The sequence below is a fragment of the Notolepis coatsorum genome (genome assembly GCF_963971535.1).
Source record: "Notolepis coatsorum genome assembly, chromosome: 7".
Taxonomy (NCBI): domain Eukaryota; kingdom Metazoa; phylum Chordata; class Actinopteri; order Aulopiformes; family Paralepididae; genus Notolepis; species Notolepis coatsorum.
In genome coordinates, this window is record NC_140171.1 from 132,437,104 (window position 1) to 132,461,170 (window position 24,067).

General features: G+C 42.8%; 1 protein-coding gene across 1 annotated transcript in view; it reads left to right on the plus strand.

Annotated features, from left to right (window-relative positions):
- The window catches only part of LOC311231772 (sphingosine kinase 1-like), a gene marked incomplete at both ends in the record, with an annotated part of 112,802 nt that overhangs the window by 76,724 nt on the left and 12,011 nt on the right, over positions 1 to 24,067 (plus strand). Inside the window, 2 exons of the mRNA XM_084318400.1 lie at positions 12,609 to 12,703; positions 23,820 to 23,935. Coding sequence (XP_084174526.1) covers positions 12,609 to 12,703; positions 23,820 to 23,935 — 211 coding nt within the window. The remainder of the gene's footprint in view (positions 1 to 12,608; positions 12,704 to 23,819; positions 23,936 to 24,067) is intronic.

The following is a 24,067-nucleotide window of genomic DNA, read 5'->3' on the forward strand; positions in this document are numbered from 1 at the left end:
CGTCACCAACGGCATACGTTGTGGAGTACACACACGTTGCGATCGAGGTGAAATCATGGTTGGATCAAAGCAGGATTGATATCACTAGGAGGTACACCAAAAAGAATATTCCAATTGTCTGATCGCGAGTCCCAAGTATTGGTGTCCATTGTGTCGCCAACATAATCCACCACAACAGATGTATCCGGGGCATTTGACGCTTCTCAATGCGATCGGGATACCCGCTCGACTCGCCTGACAAATAAAAGTGCGCCCAGAGACATTTGAATGTTGCACAGGCCAAGATATAAGGTTTCAAAGGGTGCTTGATACTGCCACCTGGGAGGATGCGGCCGGTATTGCACTTTGGCATTCTCAGGATGATTCCCCATGTTAACCCCGAGTCTGTGTGCCTGTAATGAATAGAAATATCGAATAAAATAAATGACGATGAAAACCCGACTATACTCGGGTCTGGCGCTGAACGGGTGGCGAGATAACCCGACTATCCTCTGGTCTGGCGCTGATTGAGTAATTTTTTTTTAAATGTATGTAAAAAAAAATAAAGAATAATTACACGCAAAAAAATTGATAAGTGACACCACTTATCGATTTCACGCAGTTATCGATAATTAGCGATAAATCGATAAGTGGTCTCAGCCTTAGTTAAAATGTAGCTATAGAATGCAACTTCAAGAACCGAAACGACAGGCAGAACACACTATCAAAAGATACAATGATTAACTGAGATGTTTCTCACCGCCATCGTATTTTTTTAATTTTTTTTTATTATCTTTTCCCCCCCTCCTTTTTCCGATTTTTCTCCCATCCCACTGTTAGTCGTTATGCCAATTCCCAACCCCCTTCCTGGTTGTTGCGCACCCCCCCCCCCCCTACTGTTGGTCCGGGAGGCCGGAGACTGTGCAGCCAACCGGCAGCCAGCCTGGCAGCGCAGATTCTCACCGGGAGAGTGTAACGTGTGGAAGGTCACACTACCTTTCTCCAGATCCTATCCTCGCTGTGCAGGCGCCCCGACCGAACTGTAGGGGTCGCTGTCCACAACGCCCAGGACCCACCCATCAGCTTTCCCACCCCTAACACTGCCAATTGTGTTAGTGTGAACGACCAGCCAAGCTGATAGCAACGCCGAGAGCTGGGCTCGAACCCAGCGTCTCCAGCGTTGATGGCGAGCGCCTTGCCCACTACACCACCTAGCCGCCGTTTTTGTGTTTTTAAACACATGGAAGTTAATTAGTCATCAGCTCAATGAAATTAGTTTTTGGCGATCTACAAAAATACAGATGGCGCCAAAGTGAATGTGCTGAATGATGAGATGATGGAGAGCGATTGTGATGGAGGGAGTTGTATCAGAAGAGACTGCAGAGTGACGGTCCGATGCACTCCAGTGGTTTTTCTCAGATTCTATATGCCCTTTAACCCCAGAAAGAGGGGGGGGGGGGGGGCAGAGAAAGAGGGAGAACCACAGAAGGAAAGATGTTTAATACATGAGTGAGTGACACATTATACATTTAATTTAATCATCAGAGAGGGAGTAGGGGAGGGGGGGATGGCTTTTCAAATGCACAACAACATACATTGTTGTTATGTAAACGTAATAAAATCATGTAATAAACATTGAGATAATACTATACGACAAGCTCGGTCGATCACATCTGGACTCACCGTAGGAAGGTTCAAACCACTGGACCAATTCCAACTGAACTGCACTTTATTGGCCAATAAACTGCACTTTACTGGTCAAGTACTGGAATACTGTTGACTACAGTCAGTAGGTTGCCATATGATATGATTGTCTCTCCTTACCTGGCCATTAAACTCATTAAACTTAGTGGAGTGGAGTCTGCAGAAAGCACCTTAAACAAGAGCCACAATAACTCATTAAACTTAGCTGAGTCTGCAGAAAGCACTAGCTAACTAACTAACTCTAAACCCTTCTTTGTTGCATTTCAGTATATGACTAAAGGTGAACTCAACATTCAGATGCTTTTTTGGGTCAAGATCATTGTGAACAATCTGAATGTGTGAATAGTTGAGTCAATGTAGAAGAGACCATGTAGACTGCTGTTCAGATCTGACTTGGTGGGTCTACTCTATACCTTCCCTTCCAACCTCAGTAGGTAGTTAAAAAAAAACAGGGCAATTCCCTGAGCACCATGACACATTGGCACCATTTTGAGGGAATGTAGATATTTTTGTCATTGTATTTTTACTCTTTACTTGCTTTTTTTATTGACTATTTTGATCCATTTACACCACCAATGTTTTTTTTCACTTTAGAATAGTTTAGTACTCCACAAAACATACCCTTACATTCTTCCCCCCAGCAATATCTTTATTTCGTTTTCAACATGTTTTCAAAGGTAAAAAAAAACAGAGAAAAAATTACATTATGTGCTTTTAGATACCCTATATATACATAAATATAACTAATAAAATCATATTACATACATGTTAAAATAATAGTAATAATTAAAGAAACAACAACGGGTACATTAGACTAGAATTTACAATACCTAAATACTCATATTGCACATCATTCATCTAAAACAGTTGCAGAGGCTATTATTATCCCTCCCCGGACTCGTCCAACATATGAGATGAATCGGGATAAAACAAATATTATAATAATATTATTTAATAAGATGGGGGGGGGGGATCCTTTAACCCTTTCACTGCCACACTACCAAAGGGTTAACCCATTCACAACCACACTACAGAAGGTTAACTGTTAACCGTCTGTAGTGTGGTAGTGAAAGGGTTAACCCTTTGGTAGTGTGGCAGTGAAAGGTTAACCTTCTGTAGTGTGGTGGTGAAAGGTTAACCTTCTGTAGTGTGGTAGTGAAAGGTTAACCTTCTGTAGTGTGGTAGTGAACGGTTAACCTTCTGTAGTGTGGTAGTGAAAGGTTAACCTTCTGTAGTGTGGTAGTGAAAGGTTAACCTTCTGTAGTGTGGTAGTGAAAGGTTAACCTTCTGTAGTGTGGTAGTGAAAGGGTTAAGGCAGGGATTACAATGATTTTCAGAGAGCCTCAGATTATTTTTCAGACTTTTTTAGCAAGCTGGACAGTCACTATATTTAATCCCATATTATGTTCCCTGTCCTTGAAGAGCACCAGATTATTTTATATATAGAATGTGCAAAAGGCACAAGTTTCCTCTCTTACATTTTATATTCTGTTCCTGCGGATATATGCCAAAAAAAAAAATACCTTCCACAGCTAATAAGATTGATCAAATCTCCTCAAACTTCTTCCCAAAATAATACAAATTCTTGGACATTTGATTTCCATATAATAATAATAATAATAATATATTTGATTTATAGAGGCGCTTTATAATTGTGGAACAAATCTCAAAGCGCTACAGTGTAAAAGTAGATCAAAACTAGCAAGAGTAAAAAAAAAAAAAAAACATAAAATAAGCAAGACAGAAATGTGTTGCAATGGGAAAAAAATGCCCTCGTCTTCACTACAACTGTATTGCAGCAGTTTTAAACGGTGTGTTACTGGTTTGAATTTGAGCTCTGTTACAGTACATTAACACATTGAGTGCCAGCGACGACATATCTCGTTTTATCAGCCCCCCCGGTGAGTGCCGCCGACGACAAATGTCGTTTTATTTTTTATTAGCGATCTGAATTTATTTATTTCATCAACAGTCTCCCGTTGCTACAGCAGCCCCTCCAGGAGCTCAGATGGGGAAAAAGCGCCCCCTATCGTCTATCCCTGTGTAACTGCAGGTCAGTCGATTAGACTGACCTGGGATCTGTAGAGGTGGAGCCAACTGGCTCCATTGTGCTGGCGAGCCGTCTGATCAAGAGGGATCTGATCGCGAGACGGAAAGCAGCGTGGAATATATATTTACAGCAGCCAATAATCGATCAATAAGCGTGATCGATATTTGGAATGGCCATCAGGAATTGGAATAATCTTTTTGGAGAACATCTGATCTAAGGTAAGGAGTCTATGTTACCAGTCTTGGGGTAATCGGAGCTGTATTCACTGAGATAACAGCGTGTCCCTATGTGTGTGTGGCTGTGTGTGATCTTGAGGAAACGAGAGAATAGATTTTTCAGCTTGTCTATAGCGTGCATAAGTACACATATACTATCGATAATCTAGCGTTTATTTGAAAACGATTCATAAATAGGCCGACAAATGACAATGTGTCTAGTGTATTCGAGAATATTCCAATAAATGCTGTTTATGGGGGAATCTTAAAATTTTCAGAAAAGTTTCGAGAGAACGATAGCTTTTCGAAATGCTATAAAAAGGATATGAACCGATTAAAAAAAAAAAAATCCGTTTGTTGCAAACAAGTCATTGATAAGCGACGGGCAGATTAGACACATAGCCATAATTTAAAACATAGATTAGGCGTTTTTAATGCTAACATTGAAGTGGATGATGGCACTCAACAGGGTTTTCAATGTTAACTGGCCGGCACTGAAACTGTTAACGTGATACTAGATTGATGAAATATGAATTAAAATCGTGAATAAAAGAAATACGCTATATCGCATCGTTGGCAATAAACGGTCGGCATGAACAAACGACATATAGCGTTGTTGGTATTGAAAGTGTTAATAATAATAATAAATTGGATTTGAAGAGAGAAGCGCCTTTCTCAGACTCAAGGACACTGTACAAGGAGAGAGACGCTATATAAAAAGGGTAAATAAAAATTAGAAAAAGATTATTAATATGTGTATAGTAACAACAGGAAAAAAACAAACAAGATAAAAAAAAAGGAAGCAAGGTGCTGTCCAATTGGATGAAGTGGTAACAAGAAAATTAACAAACAAACACAAACAAACAAACAAACAACAAAAACAACGGGATCTGTGGCTTAATCTCATTGGGGGCCAACAGCAGAGGGCGCTGATGGGCCGTCAACGCTAGTGCTTTATCCAATGTAGGGATAGCTTTACTTGCAATTGCTTAAAATATATGAAATATTATAGCTATGGATCTAATTAACACATTGATTGTCAGTGAGTTGCTTCCAGTCAACATGCACAAAACAGATAATTTCTTCATGCATACATTTCCGTTTTATACCGTGGTGAATATGAATATATTTCTAGAGCGTTCTGTCTAATCTCAATAAACTCCAGCAAATCGAGCTTCAATGCATTTCCTTAGAAATCGTGCCATTTGTCGCTTGATTTATGAATAGTTTTCAAATAAACGCTAGATTAGCGATATTATGTGTAATCATGCACGAACAGAAGCGGGGTCTGAAAAATTGCTTCTCCATACTTTGGTCGGCGCAAACCGCACACACACACACACACACACACACACACGCTCCGATGGCGGTGAAAGAAACATCTGATCAACCCAAGATTGGTAACATCGAGTCCTTACCTCACATCTGATGTAATGCAAAAAGATGAATCCTATTCCTGATCGCCATTCCAAATATTGATCGCGTTTATTGATCCAACGTTATATGTCCAAAACACATAATCCACGCTTCTCCGAGTGTCCCCAGTCCATGTGTGATAAACGTTACTCTTGCCCGAGAAGGAAAACCTGGACCGGACTTCTTAGATCGATGCACAGCCCCAGCCAGAGGGATTCCAATGATGTGCAATACCGGCCAGGAGGCGTAGGCGGCGGTTTTTGCCCTTTGCGAGCTCAGACCCATTCCCAATGATAACATCAGGCTGGATAAATGAAAAATTAATGGATATAGCTAAAAAAAAAGAAATAACGATTAAAACCCGAGATTTCTCGGGTTTGGCAGCCAGCGCATGGCGAGTTAACCTGAGATATCTCTGGTCTGGCCCCGAATGTGTTAAAAGAAAAGAGTCAGGCGCTGGGCTACTTGGGAGCAGGGCCGTGTTGCGTGAAGGCAAGTGTGAACAGGTGTGTTCTTAGGTGGGTTTTGAAGAGGTTGATGGTGTCAGAGCCTCGGATGGAGGGGGAGAGGGAGTTCCACAGCCTGGGTGCAGCTACAGCGAAAGCTTGGTCTCCCAGTGTGGAACGCCTGGTGCAGGGGATGGTGAGGAGTTGGAGGACCGGAGGCCTCGTGCTGGAGTGTAGGGGTGAAGTAGGTTGGTCAGGTAGGAAGGGACCACGCATGCAGGGATTTGTAGGTGAGGAGGAGGATCTTGTAGGGGATTCGGTAGTTGATGGGGAGCCAGTGGAGTTTTTGCAGGGTGGGGGTGATGTGCTGCCAGGGTTTGGTGCGCGCGAGGACCCTCGCAGCAGAGTTTTGGATGTACTGTAAGCGATCCAGAACCTTCTTGGAAGCACCAAGAAGGATTCCGTTACAGTAGTCGAGGCGGGAAGTGATGAAGGCGTGAATGAGTGTTTCCGCTGAGGTGTCGGAGAGTGAGGGTCGGAGGTGGGAAATGGTTCTGAGGTGGAAGAAGGCGGATCTGGTGACAGACTTGACGTGAGGGTGAAATGAGAGGGTCGAGTCCAGTATTATGCCCAGGTTCCTTACCTCCGTGGAGGGGCAGATGGAGTAGCCATCCACGGAGAGAACAATCTTTTGGAGGGGGGCTGGGGAGGCTACAACTATTAATTCGGTCTTCTTGCTGTTGAGTTGAAGGAAGTTGGTGGTCATCCATGTTTTTATGTCCTGGAGGCAGGTAGTGAGGGAGGGGTGAGGCAGGGGGGAGGGAGGGGAGCAGAGGGTTTGGTGTGGAGGTAAAGCTGCGTATTCACTGCACCTATACAACACGTGTAAGGTAAGCAACACTTGTGATTGGAGGGTCAAGATTGAGAGATTATATCATCCTCCCATGCTTTCAATTTAGATTATGAGGATTAAAGTGATCGATCAATGAACAAGTCGTACATTTCTGACATGATTCCCATTCCAAAGGGATTTTTTATTGGAGCTTTCCCCAGTGAGGATAAGGCTGGGATGGGATGGCCATGGGTTGTTTTTAGATCCAATAAAGCTCTTGAACTATAAGTATAAAAAGACATAATAATGTTTACAGGGGATATTGTACATGATGACAAGTTCTTCAAATATCTTTAATATTCTTATCCTCGGGACAAAAATATAATGAATTGCCCAATTCCCTTGCCATCCCATCATTTTAAAACTATAATTATTACTCCAAGTTGGACTATACCAAGAGAGAGAGCAGGCGTTTCTTTCAAATTCCTTTGTATACCTCATCATACCATGCTTTTCACTATAGGGTTGGATGTTCTCTTTATCAGAGTAAATATTACATTATCTTAATAATAATATAATAATAAACTTTATTTGTATAGAACTTTGAATACAGAAATTGCAGTTCAAAGTGCTTCACAGCAGTAAAAAATGCAGGCATAAGCGAGCATAAAAAATATAGAGGTCTTCCTAGTCTCCTAACATGGCCCTTTGTATGATCTTTAAGTGAGGACTAGCCCTGTCACACACAGGCCCCACTTCATTAAATTAGTCATCTCCAGTTTAATTTGATGGAGTGCTCTGGGGGTAATTCAGCCCCTCTGATCTAATTGGCAGTGCGATCGACACTTCATTTAAGACAGTATATCAGCTTTCCCCGACACTACTTCAATTCCATCACTGAAGGGGGATGGGTGACAGGAAAAGAGGGATTTGGAAACGTCTCAGTAGGAGCTCCAATGTCCACTTGTTTATTGCACCAACTAGTAATTACGTTCCGAGCAACACCTTTCATCAGATTAATGTGTCACTGCACAAAATCAATTTAAATAAACACAACACTTGCATGATGCAATCATGCGAACCGAGTCTATGTGTGACATAGAAAGGCATACATTGCATAGACCGCACATATACTGGACATATAGTATAAAGGAGAACAGAGATGAAATGGAGAACAGGAAAAAGGGTGAACACAGATGACAAGTTTATATCCTCTGTTTATAGTTTATATCCTCTGTTTATAGTTTATATCCTTTGTTTATAGTTTATATCCTCTGTGTATTGTTTATATCCTCTGTTTATAGTTTATATCCTCTGTTTATAGTTTATATCCTCTGTTTATAGTTTATATCCTCTGTTTATAGTTTATATCCTTTGTTTATAGTTTGTATCCTTTGTTTATAGTTTGTATCCTCTGTTTATTGTTTATCTTCTGTTTATTGTTTATATCCTCTGTTTATAGTTTATATCCTCTGTTTATAGTTTATATCCTCTGTTTATAGTTTATATCCTCTGTTTATAGTTTATATCCTCTGTTTATTGGATCTGTTTATTGTTTATATCCTCTGTTTATAGTTTATATCCTCTGTTTATAGTTTATATCCTTTGTTTATAGTTTATATCCTCTGTTTATTGTTTATATCCCCTGTTTATTGTTTATCCTCTGTTTATAGTTTATATCTTCTGTTTAAATAGTTTATATCCTCTGTTTATTGTTTATATCCTCTGTTTATAGTTTATATCCTTTGTTTATAGTTTATATCTTCTGTTTATAGTTTATATCCTTTGTTTATAGTTTATCCTCTGTTTATAGTTTATATCCTCCGTTTATTGTTTATATCCTCTGTGTATTCACTTGTCATCTGTGTTCCCCTTTTCTATGTGGTCTATGTCAGGGGTTCTCAACCTGTCTGCTGCCAAGGCACCCCTGTGTTCAATAAAATATTCCAGGGCACCCCTACATACGATAAAGACTTTTTCGGTCCTGCCTTTTTGGCTACAATGATGACAAAAGTGCTTGCTTTCAAAATAATGTTTATTTAAGAAACCGGGAAACACATTTGTGTGTATATGCAGGCTATAATGCATTATTAACAGGTGTTTCAGGTCTAAATGGCTTAGTACTGTTGACATTACATTGCTTGTAGTAGTAAATCAAATAGCATATTTCTTTAAATAAAATTACAGAAAATGATCACTAAAGTGTTATCTGTTGCAGCTGCACACTTTTCCATAAAAATAGCATATTTGGATAAGTTTGACCATTTCTCAAAAACAGAAAATCATGTATTTTTTTAAATACAGAAAAGGATCACCAAGTTACCATTTCTCAAAAAATATAAATAAATACAGAAAATAAGCACTTGTTCACTCAGTGGACATTTCTAGCTCAATGTGAGGTCTGCTGCTGCTGGCTAATAATACGGTCAATACGTGGGGAGATCTTTGACAAGGCTCAACTTGGCCCTATATTTTGTTTTCAGAGCTGTCATGGATGAAAAGCCAGCTTCACACAGATATGTGGTGCTGAATGGTATCAACACCTTAACTGCTGCATCATGAGATACTTGGTACTCAGCACCACACTCTGAAACTAGCTCTCCAGGTGGTATCAGATGAGATTTCAATGAGTTCTTCCAAGAGTTTGGATGGAGATGTGTCTGGAAGCTTTGTCTCAATGTTGTCTGTAAAGTAATTTTTTTTATCCAGAGTAACTTGGTGCTCCTTTTCTGTGTTTTATTAAATAATGATTTTCAGATTTTGAGAAATGGCCAAACTTATCCAAATATGGTATTTTCATGGAAAACAGTGCAGCTGCAACAGATAGCACTTTAGTGATAATTTTCTGTAATCCAAAAAGATTTTTTTTGAATTTTTTTGTATTATCTCAAGGCACCCCTGGCAGCTCTCTGCAGCACCCCTGTTGAGAACCGCTGCTATGTGATGTTGGTATTTGGCTGGTTGGCACCTTGTCTATAGCATTTTCTTGTACTTGACGGCAGCTTACAGGCCTGGCACTGGTGAGGGACCCCATAGTCTTCCTCTCAATATATATTTTTTTTACATATATGAATAGCTTTTTTCTGTGGATATTTATTGTCACCTTACACTATTTCATATTGTACTTTATGAATACAGAGCTATGTATTCGATCATGTATGTGTATGGATGCAATATATGTGTATATATATGTGTACAGTATATGTTTGTGTATATATTGTCTATGCAATGTATGCTATTTCTATGTCCCATACATTAGTTTGCATGATTATATCATGTAGCATGTATTTATTTAAGATGGTGTGGTGCAGTGTCACAGTATTTATTTAAGGTGGTGCAGTGTATCATGTAGCATGTATGTATTTAAGGTGGTGCAGTGTAGCATGTATGTATTTAAGTGGTGCAGTGTCACAGTACAGTATGTATGTATTTAAGTGGTGCAGTGTCACAGTACAGTATGTATGTATTTAAGATGGTGCAGTGTCACAGTACAGTATGTATGTATTTAAGATGGTGCAGTGTCACAGTACAGTATGTATGTATTTAAGATGGTGCAGTGTCACAGTACAGTATGTATGTATTTAAGATGGTGCAGTGTCACAGTACAGTATGTATTTATTTAAGATGGTGGTGTCACAGTATGTATGTATTTAAGTGGTGCAGTGTCACAGTACAGTATGTATGTATTTAAGATGGTGCAGTGTCACAGTACAGTATGTATTTATTTAAGATGGTGCAGTGTCACAGTACAGTATGTATTTATTTAAGATGGTGGTGTCACAGTACAGTATTTAAGTGGTGCAGTGTCACAGTACAGTATGTATGTATTTAAGATGGTGCAGTGTCACAGTACAGTATGTATTTATTTAAGATGGTGCAGTGTCACAGTACAGTATGTATTTATTTAAGTGGTGCAGTCAGGGTACAAAATAGTCACACGCCCACCGCCACAGGCTGGTAGATTTAATGTTTGGCCGTCATAAATTAAGGCCTGGGCGCCATCTGGCGGCCAACAAAATCCACTGCATGCGTCGGCATTAATATGATATGAGTAGCCTCCAGCTGGAGGGAGAAATGTCGTGGGAGCGGGCGAAAGTTGCCCAATCTGGAACAATCTCCGGGGCTGCAGCTGGCCCCTATTGGATGCGGGCGTGGTGAGTTGAAACGAAAGTGAAACTGTGTGTGTGTGTGTGTCACGTCTCACGTGTCCGTTCTAATGTTTACAAACAATGAACCTTTAAATGTAAATGAGATGCGCTCTGCTCACGAGATCAAGTTTGTAACATGAGACGCACACGAGGTCTGTCTTCATCCGTTCTTTAGCCTACAAAAAAACCTGCAATCGTGTTTTTGATTGTGCTCTGATATTTAATTTTGCATTTGATTTGACCAAATATGTGGAGGCATATTTTGTACCCTGGTTATTTCGCGTTTGTAACGTCATAACATCAGTGGAGGCTGCTGACTGATTAATAATAAGCTCTCTTTATTTCGCGGAGCATAATGTGATTTCGCGTTTGTAACATCATAACATCAGTGGAGGCTGCTGCTGACTGATTAATAATAAGCTCTCTTTATTTCGCGGAGCATAATGTATAATGTTATTTCGCGTTTGTAACGTCATAACATCAGTGGAGGCTGCTGACTGATTAACTCGTAACGTCATAAACCAACTACCAGATTCACTCGTCACTGTACATCAGTGGAGGCTGCGTAACTGACTAACTGATTAACTAGAAACTGCACATTGAGGGGGTTTGAATCACGCTACATCAGTGGAGGCTGCTGACCAGATTATTATTATATTATATTAGGGGTGGACGGTATTATTATTATTATCTATTATTATATTATTATTCCATACAAGGCTGGATGCATTACAGACTCCGCTAACATCCCTTGTTGCCTTGTAGGTGGCAAGTATGGATTTGTTTATCTTGTTTGAAGTTGTTTTAATATGTTCTTTAATTCTTTTGCTTCCATATTGTAAATAAATTCGCAATAAATTATTTGCATTTAAAACTATTAACGCTGACTCATTCCTTCAGTCCACTCAAAATTATGCTAATATTCCTTATGTTGTTTATGATATTAATTGAAAATAGCATACGAGAGTATTATATAGTAATAATAACACATGGCGATATACTAAAAAGCTATTTATAATTTTTGGCTGGTAAAACATCTGGATGGCTGGTAGTTTTTAAAATCTACCAGCCAAATGGCTGGTAAGTCAAAAAGTTAAGTTTGTTCCCTGGGTGCAGTGTCACAGTACAGTATGTATGTATTTAAGTGGTGCAGTGTCACAGTACAGTATGTATGTATTTAAGTGGTGCAGTGTCACAGTACAGTATGTATGTATTTAAGTGGTGCAGTGTCACAGTACAGTATGTATGTATTTAAGATGGTGCAGTGTCACAGTACAGTATGTATTTATTTAATATGGTGGTGTCACAGTACAGTATGTATTTATTTAAGATGGTGCAGTGTCACAGTATGTATGTATTTAAGATGGTGCAGTGTCACAGGACAGTATGTATGTATTTAAGATGGTGCAGTGTAACAGTACAGTATGTATGTATTTAAGATGGTGCAGTGTCACAGTATGTATGTATTTAAGATGGTGCAGTGTCACAGGACAGTATGTATGTATTTAAGATGGTGCAGTGTAACGACTAGTTTGTGCAATAAATAAGTGGACATCAGAGCCCTGCAGTGTTAGGGTTAATAAATAAGCATTAGGGTTAATGAATAAGTGTTAGGGTTAATAAATAAGCGTTAGGGTTAATAAATAAGCATTAGGGTTAATAAATAAGCGTTAGGGTTAATAAATAAGCGTTAGGGTTAATAAATAAGCGTTAGGGTTAAAGCGTTATCGTTCCAGGTGTCTGTTCTTCCTGCCTATTAAAAAATGCTCACTCACTCACTCTTTCTCATCAATACATTGTGTGTGTGTGTGTTTATAGAGCATCAGAACCATGCCAGAGAGTTGGTGCGGGAGGCTGATCTGTCGCAGTGGGACGCTCTAGTCATAATTTCAGGAGATGGACTGCTGTTTGAGGTGAGCCTGCGCCACACACACACACACACACACACACACACAAGTGTTGGAGTGGGAGTTCAAATAGTGCGTACAAAGGGGTGTATCAAATAAAAAAAAATTATTTGTAAGGCCTGACAACACACGTTAATGTCCCCATGGGCCGGACACGTCTTCTTTAACTCATTCGGGGCCAAACCCGAGATAAGTTGGTTTAACTCGCCATGCGCTGTGCGCCAGACCAGAGATTTCTCTGGTTTTGGTCGTTATTTCTTTTATTCGATATTTCCATTCATAATTCATCCATCCAGCCTGATGTTATCATTGGGAATGGGTCCGAGATCGCAAACGTCCAATACCGCCGTCTAACGCCTTGCAGCCGCTATTGCACTCCATTTGAAACGATGTGGCTTGTTGAAAACTATACTTGTAGCTGAGGGGTACAATTCCCTGACTGTATTGTTAGATATGATATTTAATACCACTACCTCATGTACTTTAACTTCTGGCCACCCAGTACAAGATATAAGTATGATGAACACTTTCCCACCTGATGAAACGAACCAACACAAATGGACCAAATCGAATATTTAATACAGCAAAGGGTGTACACAATATTCACTTAATTACATTTATGATTTGAAATGTTAAGTATGCACTTTTATGGCAAATGAGTATTCGTAGGTAAATCAACATTGAATGTCCAATCTCTGGTTGCGCAGGGAGTAAGTATACAACCTGGAATATTTAGGAAACGATAGCGATAGTACTTAAATAATTATAGCTGGATACACTAAAGGGGGGGGGGGGGTCCCGCTGGTTGTAAGACAGTAGGAGGGGGGGTTAGAGAAGTCGCTGGCGGTATCCCATCTGGCCGACGGTGTCTTGGGAGAATCCAAAGTCTTAGACCCAGTGCCCACAGAACCTCGGGCCGTAGACGAACACAGCTGGACCCTCTGTGGAACGGTATCTGCCGGTCCACAACGGAGAGACGTGGTGCGACCTCATGTGTAGAGCGCCGCCTCACCTGTAGTCCTCTCCGGGGGGTAATTCCAACACTCGACAGTGTTGGCCTTTATCCATGGAATAATCAAAGCACATAAAGCATAATCCAAGAGCCGTGGAAGGCTCGCCGTCGTCGGGTAGAGTAATCCAATATACAGGTCCAGTCGCTCTTGACCCGGAGCTCCTCGGATGCAATCACCACTAGGGGTCTGACCAGCCTGGATAAGCGTCCAGATAACGTCAGGAACGATGGGGGTACTGATAACTGTAGAACTCAAACCGAACGATGCACCATACATAAATAGACTATTATTAGCTTAATAGAATACGTCCAACTCGACGGTATGGTGCCAAACTATGACCATTCAACTATTAATCTACACGATATCTCAATGCCTATTCTGGGCCAAGTAGGCCTTACTACACCGCACGTGCTTCGTGGGGAGGCTTTTGCGTCTGTCACTCTGTTGGAGGGTAAAGAACTGGACTAAAAGAAAGTTCTACTTTACGAGCGTCATATATATATGCGCTATGAACAAATAGTACCACACGTATTTCGCCCGGCATATTACTGCGCGGAACCGGGGGCTGCCTCGACATGTTAGGCGGCACGATTGAACTTGAACCTAGGGGTATGGCAACCTGGCGCCAGGTTCTAGTCTAATGGTAGAATGAAACTATTATGGGCTGTTTAGTAGAAACGGGGATATTCAATGCATATTGTACAAGGAATATACAGGGGATATCAAACGATATACAAATACAATTAAATATATATATAAATAAATATACATATTCGGTTTAATCTGATCCTTCACAACAGCCGCCCCCTAATTAGTCCCACCTAATTAGCTAAGCAGAGACAGATTAACCGCACTGTCTTCCACTCAAGGTCCGCTGTAAGGTCAGTCAACTCACAAAGTCATAGGGTCATGGTCATCATCGATAGTATCTGGGAGTCGGGGCAGTTCTATGAGCCTCGCCACGGGCCGTGTGTAGGTGCGCCCTTGGACGAGTACTTCAGCTGCTCGGACCTTGCCATCGGCACCGGTGATCACTTTGCTTACGCGGCCAGCCGGCCACATAGCTCTGGGGAGTGACTGGTCAACTATCATGACGACTGTTCCTTCTGTCAAATTGTCTCTCTCTTTTACCCACTTCTGGCGGGTCTGTAGAGACGGTAGGTAGTGAAGTAGGAAGCTGCTCCAAAACTTGTCAGCTAGTACTTGGCTGTACCTCCACATTCTTCGGCCGTTCGCTTCTTCGGGCCTGTACATTGTCTGGGGTAGCGCGGGGTCCAGCCGCCCCATTAGGAGTGTGTTGGGGGTGACTGGGTCGACATCTGCTACATCACTGGAGACGTAACCGAGGGGTTTGGAGTTCAATACTCCCTCGATCTCCGTGAGGACTGTCATTAGGACTTCCTCTGCCACAGTCTGGGCTCCGAGTACGGCATACAGGGCTGTCTTTATAGAACGTACTTCTCGTTCCCAGGTTCCACCGAAGTGGGGTGCGTTCGGGGGATTAAACTGGAAGTCAACCTGGGCTGGAGCGAGGTGGGTCTTAAGTTCTGGGCCCATAGCTTGGAAGCTCTCTCTCAGCTCTCTTTCTCCGCCTTTGAAGTTGGTCCCGTGATCAGACAACAATGTAGACGGTTGTCCTTTCCGTGATATGAATCTCCGGAAGGCCATAAGGAATGAGTCTGTGCTCATGGTCGGAAGGAGCTCGATATGTATCGCTCTGGTGGTCATGCATTTGAATACAATACCCCACCGCTTCTCGGTGCCTCTTCCTCTTTTTATATACAACGGGCCAAAACTGTGGAGTGGAATGGCTTGTCGCCGATTCGGAGGCGACAGGGGGGTAGGTCAGCCATCCGTGGTATGCTGGGCTGCGCGCGCCACTTACGGCAGTCTAGACAGGTTCGCTGGAAGCGCCGTACTGCTTCTCTCCCTTGTAATATCCAATAACGACGTCTGATCTCCGCGAAGACTCTCTCTGCTCCGGCGTGGTGCACATCCTCGTCGTATTTCTTTATGATCAGCTCTGTGACCTTGTGTCGGCTGTTCAAGACGATCGGGTGCTTAATGTCATCTGGTAGATCGGGGGCTCTCCGCAGGCGACCACCCACTCTGATGAGATTATGTGCGTCACTCTCTGGTGCCAGGTGAATCAGTCTGCTGTCTGATGGGACGGGGTTTCCTCCCTGTAGACAGTCTAGCTCATCGGGGAACGAGTCTCTCTGGGCTCGTTGTAGTAGAAGAAGTTCTGCTTCTTCGTAGTCAGCTGCTGACATGTCAGTGGTGGACTGAATCTCTGGGTGGTGCCGCAGGAATGTCCTTTGTTGCGCACTCTCTAGGGTAATGCAGTCATCTATGTTCGGGTCTGTGGAGGCGACAGTGCTCAGTCCACAGAACATAGGCTTCTTGTTCTCAGCCTCCTCTCTACTTGCTTCCCTCGGGGTGGGCGTAGGCCAATCTCCTTCCGGGAGCTGGAGGAATGCTGGTCCGTCACTGTAGATGTTGTGACGGGTTAGGTCATCCAGGGACATTCCCCGGGTGATGACGTCAGCTGGGTTGTGTTTGGTATCCACATATCTCCAGCTTGCTTCTTCTGTTAGTTCCTGAATCTCGGTGACTCTGACTCCCACGAAGACTTTGTATCTGCATGAATCAGACTTAATCCATGTGAGTACTGTCGTGGAATCTGACCACAAGATTGTTCTATGCACCGGAATGGTGAGTTCACGTTGGATTAACGTGGCTAGATGCGCTCCTGCGAGGGCTGCACAGAGCTCTAGACGTGGGATAGATTGTTGCTTACGTGGGGCTATCCTTGAGCGGGCCAGTATGAAAGCAGTGTGTATCTCTCCTCCCATCTCTTGGGCACGCAAATAAGCAACCGATCCGTAGGCTACTTCGGAGGCATCGCTGAAGACGTGTAGCTCAATCTCGCATGTCTCTGGCCTCACTGTGGATGGGAAGTAGCTGCGGCGTATGTTGACACCTGGGAGTGAGCGGAGTTCCGTCTCCCACTCTCTCCATGTTGAGGCAAGGTGTGCGGGTATTGGGTCGTCCCAGCCCTGGTCCTTGTCCCATAGTGCTCGTACAATCATCTTTGCCCTGGTGGTGTAAGGTAGAATACATCCCAGCGGGTCATATTGTCTGGCGAGTGTTCTGTACACACTCCGTCTGGTGGTCGGTATCGCCGCCGACCTTCCTTGCTCTGGAGCCAAGGGTTTGTGTCTATAGTGGAGCGAGTCTGTTTTGAAGCGCCAGACTAATCCTAGTGTCATTTCTTGGGCTTCTCCTGGGATTGTCGCCATCCAGGTCTCGCTGCTGGCAGCCTTGTCTGCGGAGGAGAGGCTGCGCAATACGTGCGGGTCACTGCTGGCCCACTGCCTGAGATCAAAGCCTCCTTTGATTAGGGAGGCGCGTAACTTGATTAGGAGAGCCTCGGCTTCTTCTTGAGTCGAGACGCTTTGTAGACAGTTGTCTACGTAGAAACTGTTCTTCACACTGTGTTGGACCTCTTCATCTGCTGCTGGGTCCTCTGTGACGTGTTTCTGTAGTGCAAATGTAGCACAACACGGGCTGCATGTGGTTCCGAAGGGGAGTACTTCCCACTGGTAGATGGATGGGTTCTCATCTCCGATCTTCTCTCTCCATAGGAACCGTAGCAGAGGCTTGTCCTCCTCTACTAGTCTCACTTGCAAGAACATCCCTTTGATATCCCCGCTTATAGCCACCTTGTCCTGGCGGAAGCGCAGTAGCACGCCTAGTAGGGAGGGGCCGAGTGTGGGGCCAGGCAAGAGCTCTTTATTCAGATTTTGGGATCCGATCTGGTAGCTGCAGTTAAACACAATGCGATCCTTGCCATTGTGATGGACCTTGTGATGCGGCACGTACCATGATTCGGTCGTCTGATCGGCCTCTTTAATGTCAATATTTGTTACGTGTCCCGCTGTGATTAGCTTCTCAATCTCAGCTCGGTACACACTCTGTTGAGCGGGGTCTTTGGCTAGGCGCTGCTCTGTGTTCAGTAGATAGCGCTCCGTGGCGTCTTTCTTTGCGTGAAAGGGGGGCATTCCCTCTCTCCTCAGGAGTGGAGTTGCGTATCTCATCACTCCGCCGACTGTGACTCTCTTTGTCCCCTGCTCGAGTAGGTGGATGGCGTAAATGTCTTCTTTAGAGCGAATGTCTTTCTTTTCGTTCTTAAAGGGCATTGTCTCTAGGGTCCATAGCCTCTCGACATGCTGCAAGAGAGTGGTGTCTTCTTCTGTCGTTCGGGAGTGGAAGCAGCTAGTGGCTGCGGTTCGGTTGAGAGATTTAGCGAGGGGGCCTTGTAATGTCCATCCTAAGCGGGTCTCGACGGCTGCAGGACAGCCTCGGGGACCGGTATGGACCCGGTCAATCGGGACTATGAATTCTGCATGGTCGGAGCCTATCAACAGGGTCGCTTGCTCGTTGCGGTGACGCTGCTCTTGACTGCTGTCTCGACGAGTTCCTTGAGCCCCTGGCGGAGGGAGAGGGAGTTGTCCTTTTGATCAGCTGCTCTATTAGTTGCGCTTGTAGTCTGTCGCGCTCTGCGTCTCTTTGGGCACCGGCAGCGGTGCGCTGGGCATCGGCGCGGTCTCTTGCCATATTCTCTTCCATCTGGAAGCGTCTCATCTCCAGACTTGTGCGCTGTTCTTCGCTCCGTTGCTGTGCTTGGAGGTGTTCGCGCTCGCTGGTCGCCTGGGCTTGGAGACGTTCGCGCTCGCTAAGCGTCTGTGCTTGGAGCCGATCGCGTTCGGTAGAGGCTGTCAGGCTGACGAGGAACGCCTGTTGTAGTATCCTCTCCGCTTCGCTGGGGGAAGGCGGTAGTGGAGGTGAGCCGCTCCTGCGTGAACCGCTCCTGGGGGTACTCGTTGGGGAGTCCTGGAGCTCTAGTTCCTCGGCGCTCTCCTCTTCTTCTTCCGTGCAGAGTTCTCTCTCTGTAGGGTTGTCTTCCTCCCGGGGCGTGTCGGGGACTACTTCTTTAGTAGTGGCGGGGGGTAAAGGCATGTCAATTCCCTCCTGGTCTCCACCGTGGGCTTGGTCAGTTACATTAGGACCTACTAGGGCCTCTGTGGTCGGGGAAACCTGGTCGTTAAGGTCAGACATGATTTTACTTTCTACTTTTTCTACGTTTACCGTTTGTCGAAGGCTAGGTAGTTGACTGACAGTGTAAGCCTTTAAGTACTGAGGTGTCTGTCGTCTGCGCCGCGGGCGTTCTAGGTTAGGAGGATCGTTTCGTGGAGTGTTCATCATAGGCCATTTCGATATTAATAACACTATATTAATATTACACTAGTTACCATCCGGCTCGAAGGACCAATTGTAGCTGAGGGGTACAATTCCCTGACTGTATTGTTAGATATGATATTTAATACCACTACCTCATGTACTTTAACTTCTGGCCACCCAGTACAAGATATAAGTATGATGAACACTTTCCCACCTGATGAAACGAACCAACACAAATGGACCAAATCGAATATTTAATACAGCAAAGGGTGTACACAATATTCACTTAATTACATTTATGATTTGAAATGTTAAGTATGCACTTTTATGGCAAATGAGTATTCGTAGGTAAATCAACATTGAATGTCCAATCTCTGGTTGCGCAGGGAGTAAGTATACAACCTGGAATATTTAGGAAACGATAGCGATAGTACTTAAATAATTATAGCTGGATACACTAAAGGGGGGGGGGGGGGTCCCGCTGGTTGTAAGACAGTAGGAGGGGGGGTTAGAGAAGTCGCTGGCGGTATCCCATCTGGCCGACGGTGTCTTGGGAGAATCCAAAGTCTTAGACCCAGTGCCCACAGAACCTCGGGCCGTAGACGAACACAGCTGGACCCTCTGTGGAACGGTATCTGCCGGTCCACAACGGAGAGACGTGGTGCGACCTCACGTGTAGAGCGCCGCCTCACCTGTAGTCCTCTCCGGGGGGTAATTCCAACACTCGACAGTGTTGGCCTTTATCCATGGAATAATCAAAGCACATAAAGCATAATCCAAGAGCCGTGGAAGGCTCGCCGTCGTCGGGTAGAGTAATCCAATATACAGGTCCAGTCGCTCTTGACCCGGAGCTCCTCGGATGCAATCACCACTAGGGGTCTGACCAGCCTGGATAAGCGTCCAGATAACGTCAGGAACGATGGGGGTACTGATAACTGTAGAACTCAAACCGAACGATGCACCATACATAAATAGACTATTATTAGCTTAATAGAATACGTCCAACTCGACGGTATGGTGCCAAACTATGACCATTCAACTATTAATCTACACGATATCTCAATGCCTATTCTGGGCCAAGTAGGCCTTACTACACCGCACGTGCTTCGTGGGGAGGCTTTTGCGTCTGTCACTCTGTTGGAGGGTAAAGAACTGGACTAAAAGAAAGTTTCATATATATATGCGCTATGAACAAATAGTACCACACGTATTTCGCCCGGCATATTACTGCGCGGAACCGGGGGCTGCCTCGACATGTTAGGCGGCACGATTGAACTTGAACCTAGGGGTATGGCAACCTGGCGCCAGGTTCTAGTCCAATGGTAGAATGAAACTATTATGGGCTGTTTAGTAGAAACGGGGATATTCAATGCATATTGTACAAGGAATATACAGGGGATATCAAACGACATACAAATACAATTAAATATATATATATAAATAAATATACATATTCGGTTTAATCTGATCCTTCACAACAATACTCATATAGAAAAAATTATCTGTTTTTTGCATCTTGACCAGAAGAAACTCAATGACAATCGACTGTTATTAGATCCATAGCTATAATATTTAATATAGTTTTAGCACTGCAAACACCGGCATTTATCCCCATTGAACAAAGCGCTGGCACTCACGGCCTATATGCCCACAGCGACCTCTGGCGTCCAATGAGTTAAACAAGTCAAGAAGAAACATCACAATAAATCAAGAACAAAACAAAAAACACCATGAAATCCAAAATAAAATGTAAAATAAATAAATGCAACACTCCCAGACATACCCAACACAAAGGTAAGGAAAAACTCACTAAAAACCTAGCAATAGGAAAAAAGCACCACAGGCAACGTGGAGGGGAGAAACCTTAGAAGGGCCGTTCAAGGGGGGATCTCCCTTCTTACGGCTTGTCGGTGATAGTAGTGTTGCTATAAAACAGGCGAAACAGTTGGTAAGTATGTACATACCGGTATATGTGTAATGAAACACATGTACATGCAATAGCAACTGGGGTACATAAGAACATTTTGAAAGATTGAAAATAGAATAGAGCTGATGACTGATCCATTTGTGTACTGGTATAGTCCTGATCTCTAGGTGTAAAATTATATGATTCTTCCATATCATTCAATTAATTATGATGTTTTCTTCTTCATTCTAAAATCAGTGGCAAATAACGAGGAACAGTGATGAACGTTGGAATATCACTATAAAACTGTCCTTTATTTTCTCTTAAACTGCAGCATGACATTTGCTCAAACTATCACACGTTGCATGTTGTTCGAAGTTTGTCATTTTGGGAAATGGAATGGACCAGTATGGATTCAGAATTTCTGTTATCAAGATGTAAACATCCTCCTTTTGAGCAAAGACGAAGCGGAGCACAGTCTCCTTGTGTCTCTCGGACAAAGACGATAAATTTGATTTACTGCAATGCATTCCAGCTGCATTAGGGCCTAATGTAGGCTGTTGAGTTCCTGCTGTAAATTAGAGATGGTAGATGGATAGATGGATAGATACTTTATTGCCATTTCAACACATGGTTGATTGGGATTTGTCTTGGTGCAATGCTCATTTCATACAGAAAACATACAATATAAAAACATACAAGAATACATACAATGCAATCCCTGAAGTAGAATAAGCATCACAAACATTTCAAATAATATATATACAGTTCTACAGTGCATAAAAGAGCTCAGTGCTCCATTTAAAGTGCATATTGTCGGCTAGTGCTAGCGCTTATTGATTGATTGATTGATTGATTGATTGATTGATTGATGTTTTTTATTTTCGTGTCTTACATACAGATGTATGCCCAGCCCATATGGGCTTACAAGACACAGAAACAATACGTATATAATAGTATACTTGACAATAAGTTATATAGACCAAGATGGCCACAAAAAAAGAAAACAAAATAAAACGTAATATAACAAGCTGTAAACAAAGAAACAAGAGGAATTCATATACAATTATATAGGATATAGTGTGTTTTGTCTCAAGTGCCATGCTGCAAAACTGAAAATCTCCTCCACAAAAAACCAACTCAACATACAACTCTCAGACTGCCAAAACAAATCCGGATTTACAAATAGAATTTTCTCAAATAAAGCCCTCCTCAAATCGGTGTACAAGGGGCAATAAAAAACAAAATGATATTCATTCTCCACCACTCCCAGATCACAGAGAACACACAACCGCTCCTCCTCAGGTTTACCTTGGAATCTACCCACTTCCACAGCCAATGGCAGGGTGCCAGACCTCAACTGGGCACACAGAGACCTCCGCCTTCTCTTTTAAGTTTAACATTAAATAAGGTTCAGTAAAATACTCATCTTTAATTTCAACATATTTTCTAAGTTTATGTTTTTTCCATATCTCCACATTCCACTTATCCTGATGGATTGTTGATCATTTTGTTTTAATTATGTGAACCTTACACTGCAGATTGTTCATAAAAATCATACTTAAGTCAGCAGAAGAAAAAATCATGGACATCTCTCTTGACCAGGGATGACCGCGTGCTCGGTCCCAGTTAAATATCTTTTTAGTCACCCTGTCATTTGGCAGCTGAACCAGGCGGTTCCATAACCTAACCATTTCACCTTTTTGTTTGACCAAGCATGAGTCCCAACCCATGTCCCCTTCTATAGCTCCTTTTGCTGTATATTTATGGACTCCCAAGAAGTATCTCATGGCACGGTTCTGGATATTATTACATTCAGGTGCATCATCAAAGCAGCATAAAATAAAACTGAACCAACCATTGAATCAAATAGTTGTGTAAATGTTGAAAACCCAACGTCAGTGTACACTTTCATGTTACTCAACACACCCGCTAGCGCCCTTCCTGCTGACTCATATAGTCATAGTATACGAGTATTGTACTATAGTACAAAGTGCCTGTGCATTAGGGCTTGAGTTCATGTGATGGTGTACATGTGCATGGAGCAAGGACATTTTACAATGTCTACCCCTGTCTGGTCCTCGTCCCCGGGTGATGGATGGTCTGCTGGAGAGAGCAGTGTGTAGCTATATATAATAAAAAAAAAAAGTGTGATAATCGATGGACATTCTGGGATGGAACCAAATGGCAGCCTTCTTACCTGGGTCCAGTTCTAAACATGCTGTAATGGGAAACTATGGTGAATGTTGTCTTTATAATCCTTGTATTTTCTACCAATACACCAATAATGTGTTTTTTATTCAAAGTGATGAGTGTAAGACAACTGTGCCTGTTTTAGAAAGAATAAGAACAAAAATATTCAGGTAGAATTGTATTATAATGGCTCCAGAAAAACAAAATCATGCTTTCAATCATTATCTCATTGGGCCTCATGCATGAAGTGATATAAGAACAGATTTTGTTCTTAACTAGCATTTCCTCTTACTTTGTTCTTACCTGGGATTCAGCAAAGTTTTCTTATTGTTGCTTTTTTCTCAGGCAAGAACAAATTATAAGAGTGGTCGAGAGCACTCTTACCGAAATAAGAAATTCTTACCCCAAAACAATTAAATTAAAAAAAAAGCCTACCATTGGCGGACGGCTATCCCATGATTTCTAATGTTTTCTAACCATGTGTTTCGAAACAAATTGATTCGATCAATTGTTAAAAATTGATTGATTTGATTGTTATTATTATAAAAATAAATGTGGGTTGATAACGAAGATCAGTGATACATTTAAGATGATGCACTGGGTTAGGGCATTTACAAGCTTGTAGCTTCAGCCCTAACCTTTTCGGCCAACTTGTAATTTGATTTGTGTGTTTTCTTTTTTTTGTTGTAGATGCCATTTAATGGCTCGAAATAAACTTCATTCATTCCATCTATGTGCTTAGCTCTGTCTTGCCCCTGTCCCCCAGGTGATAAACGGTCTGCTGGAGAGAGCGGACTGGGAGGAAGCCATTCAGATGCCGCTGGGCGTCCTGCCTGGAGGCTCGGGCAACGCTCTGGCTGCCTCTATCCACCACTACTCTGGGTGAGTGTAGAATAGAGGCGTTAAACGCTCTCCATCTATCCACCACTACTCTGGGTGAGTGTAGAATAGAGACGTTAAACGCTCCATCTATCCACCACAACTCTGGGTGAGTGTAGAATAGAGGCGTTAAAC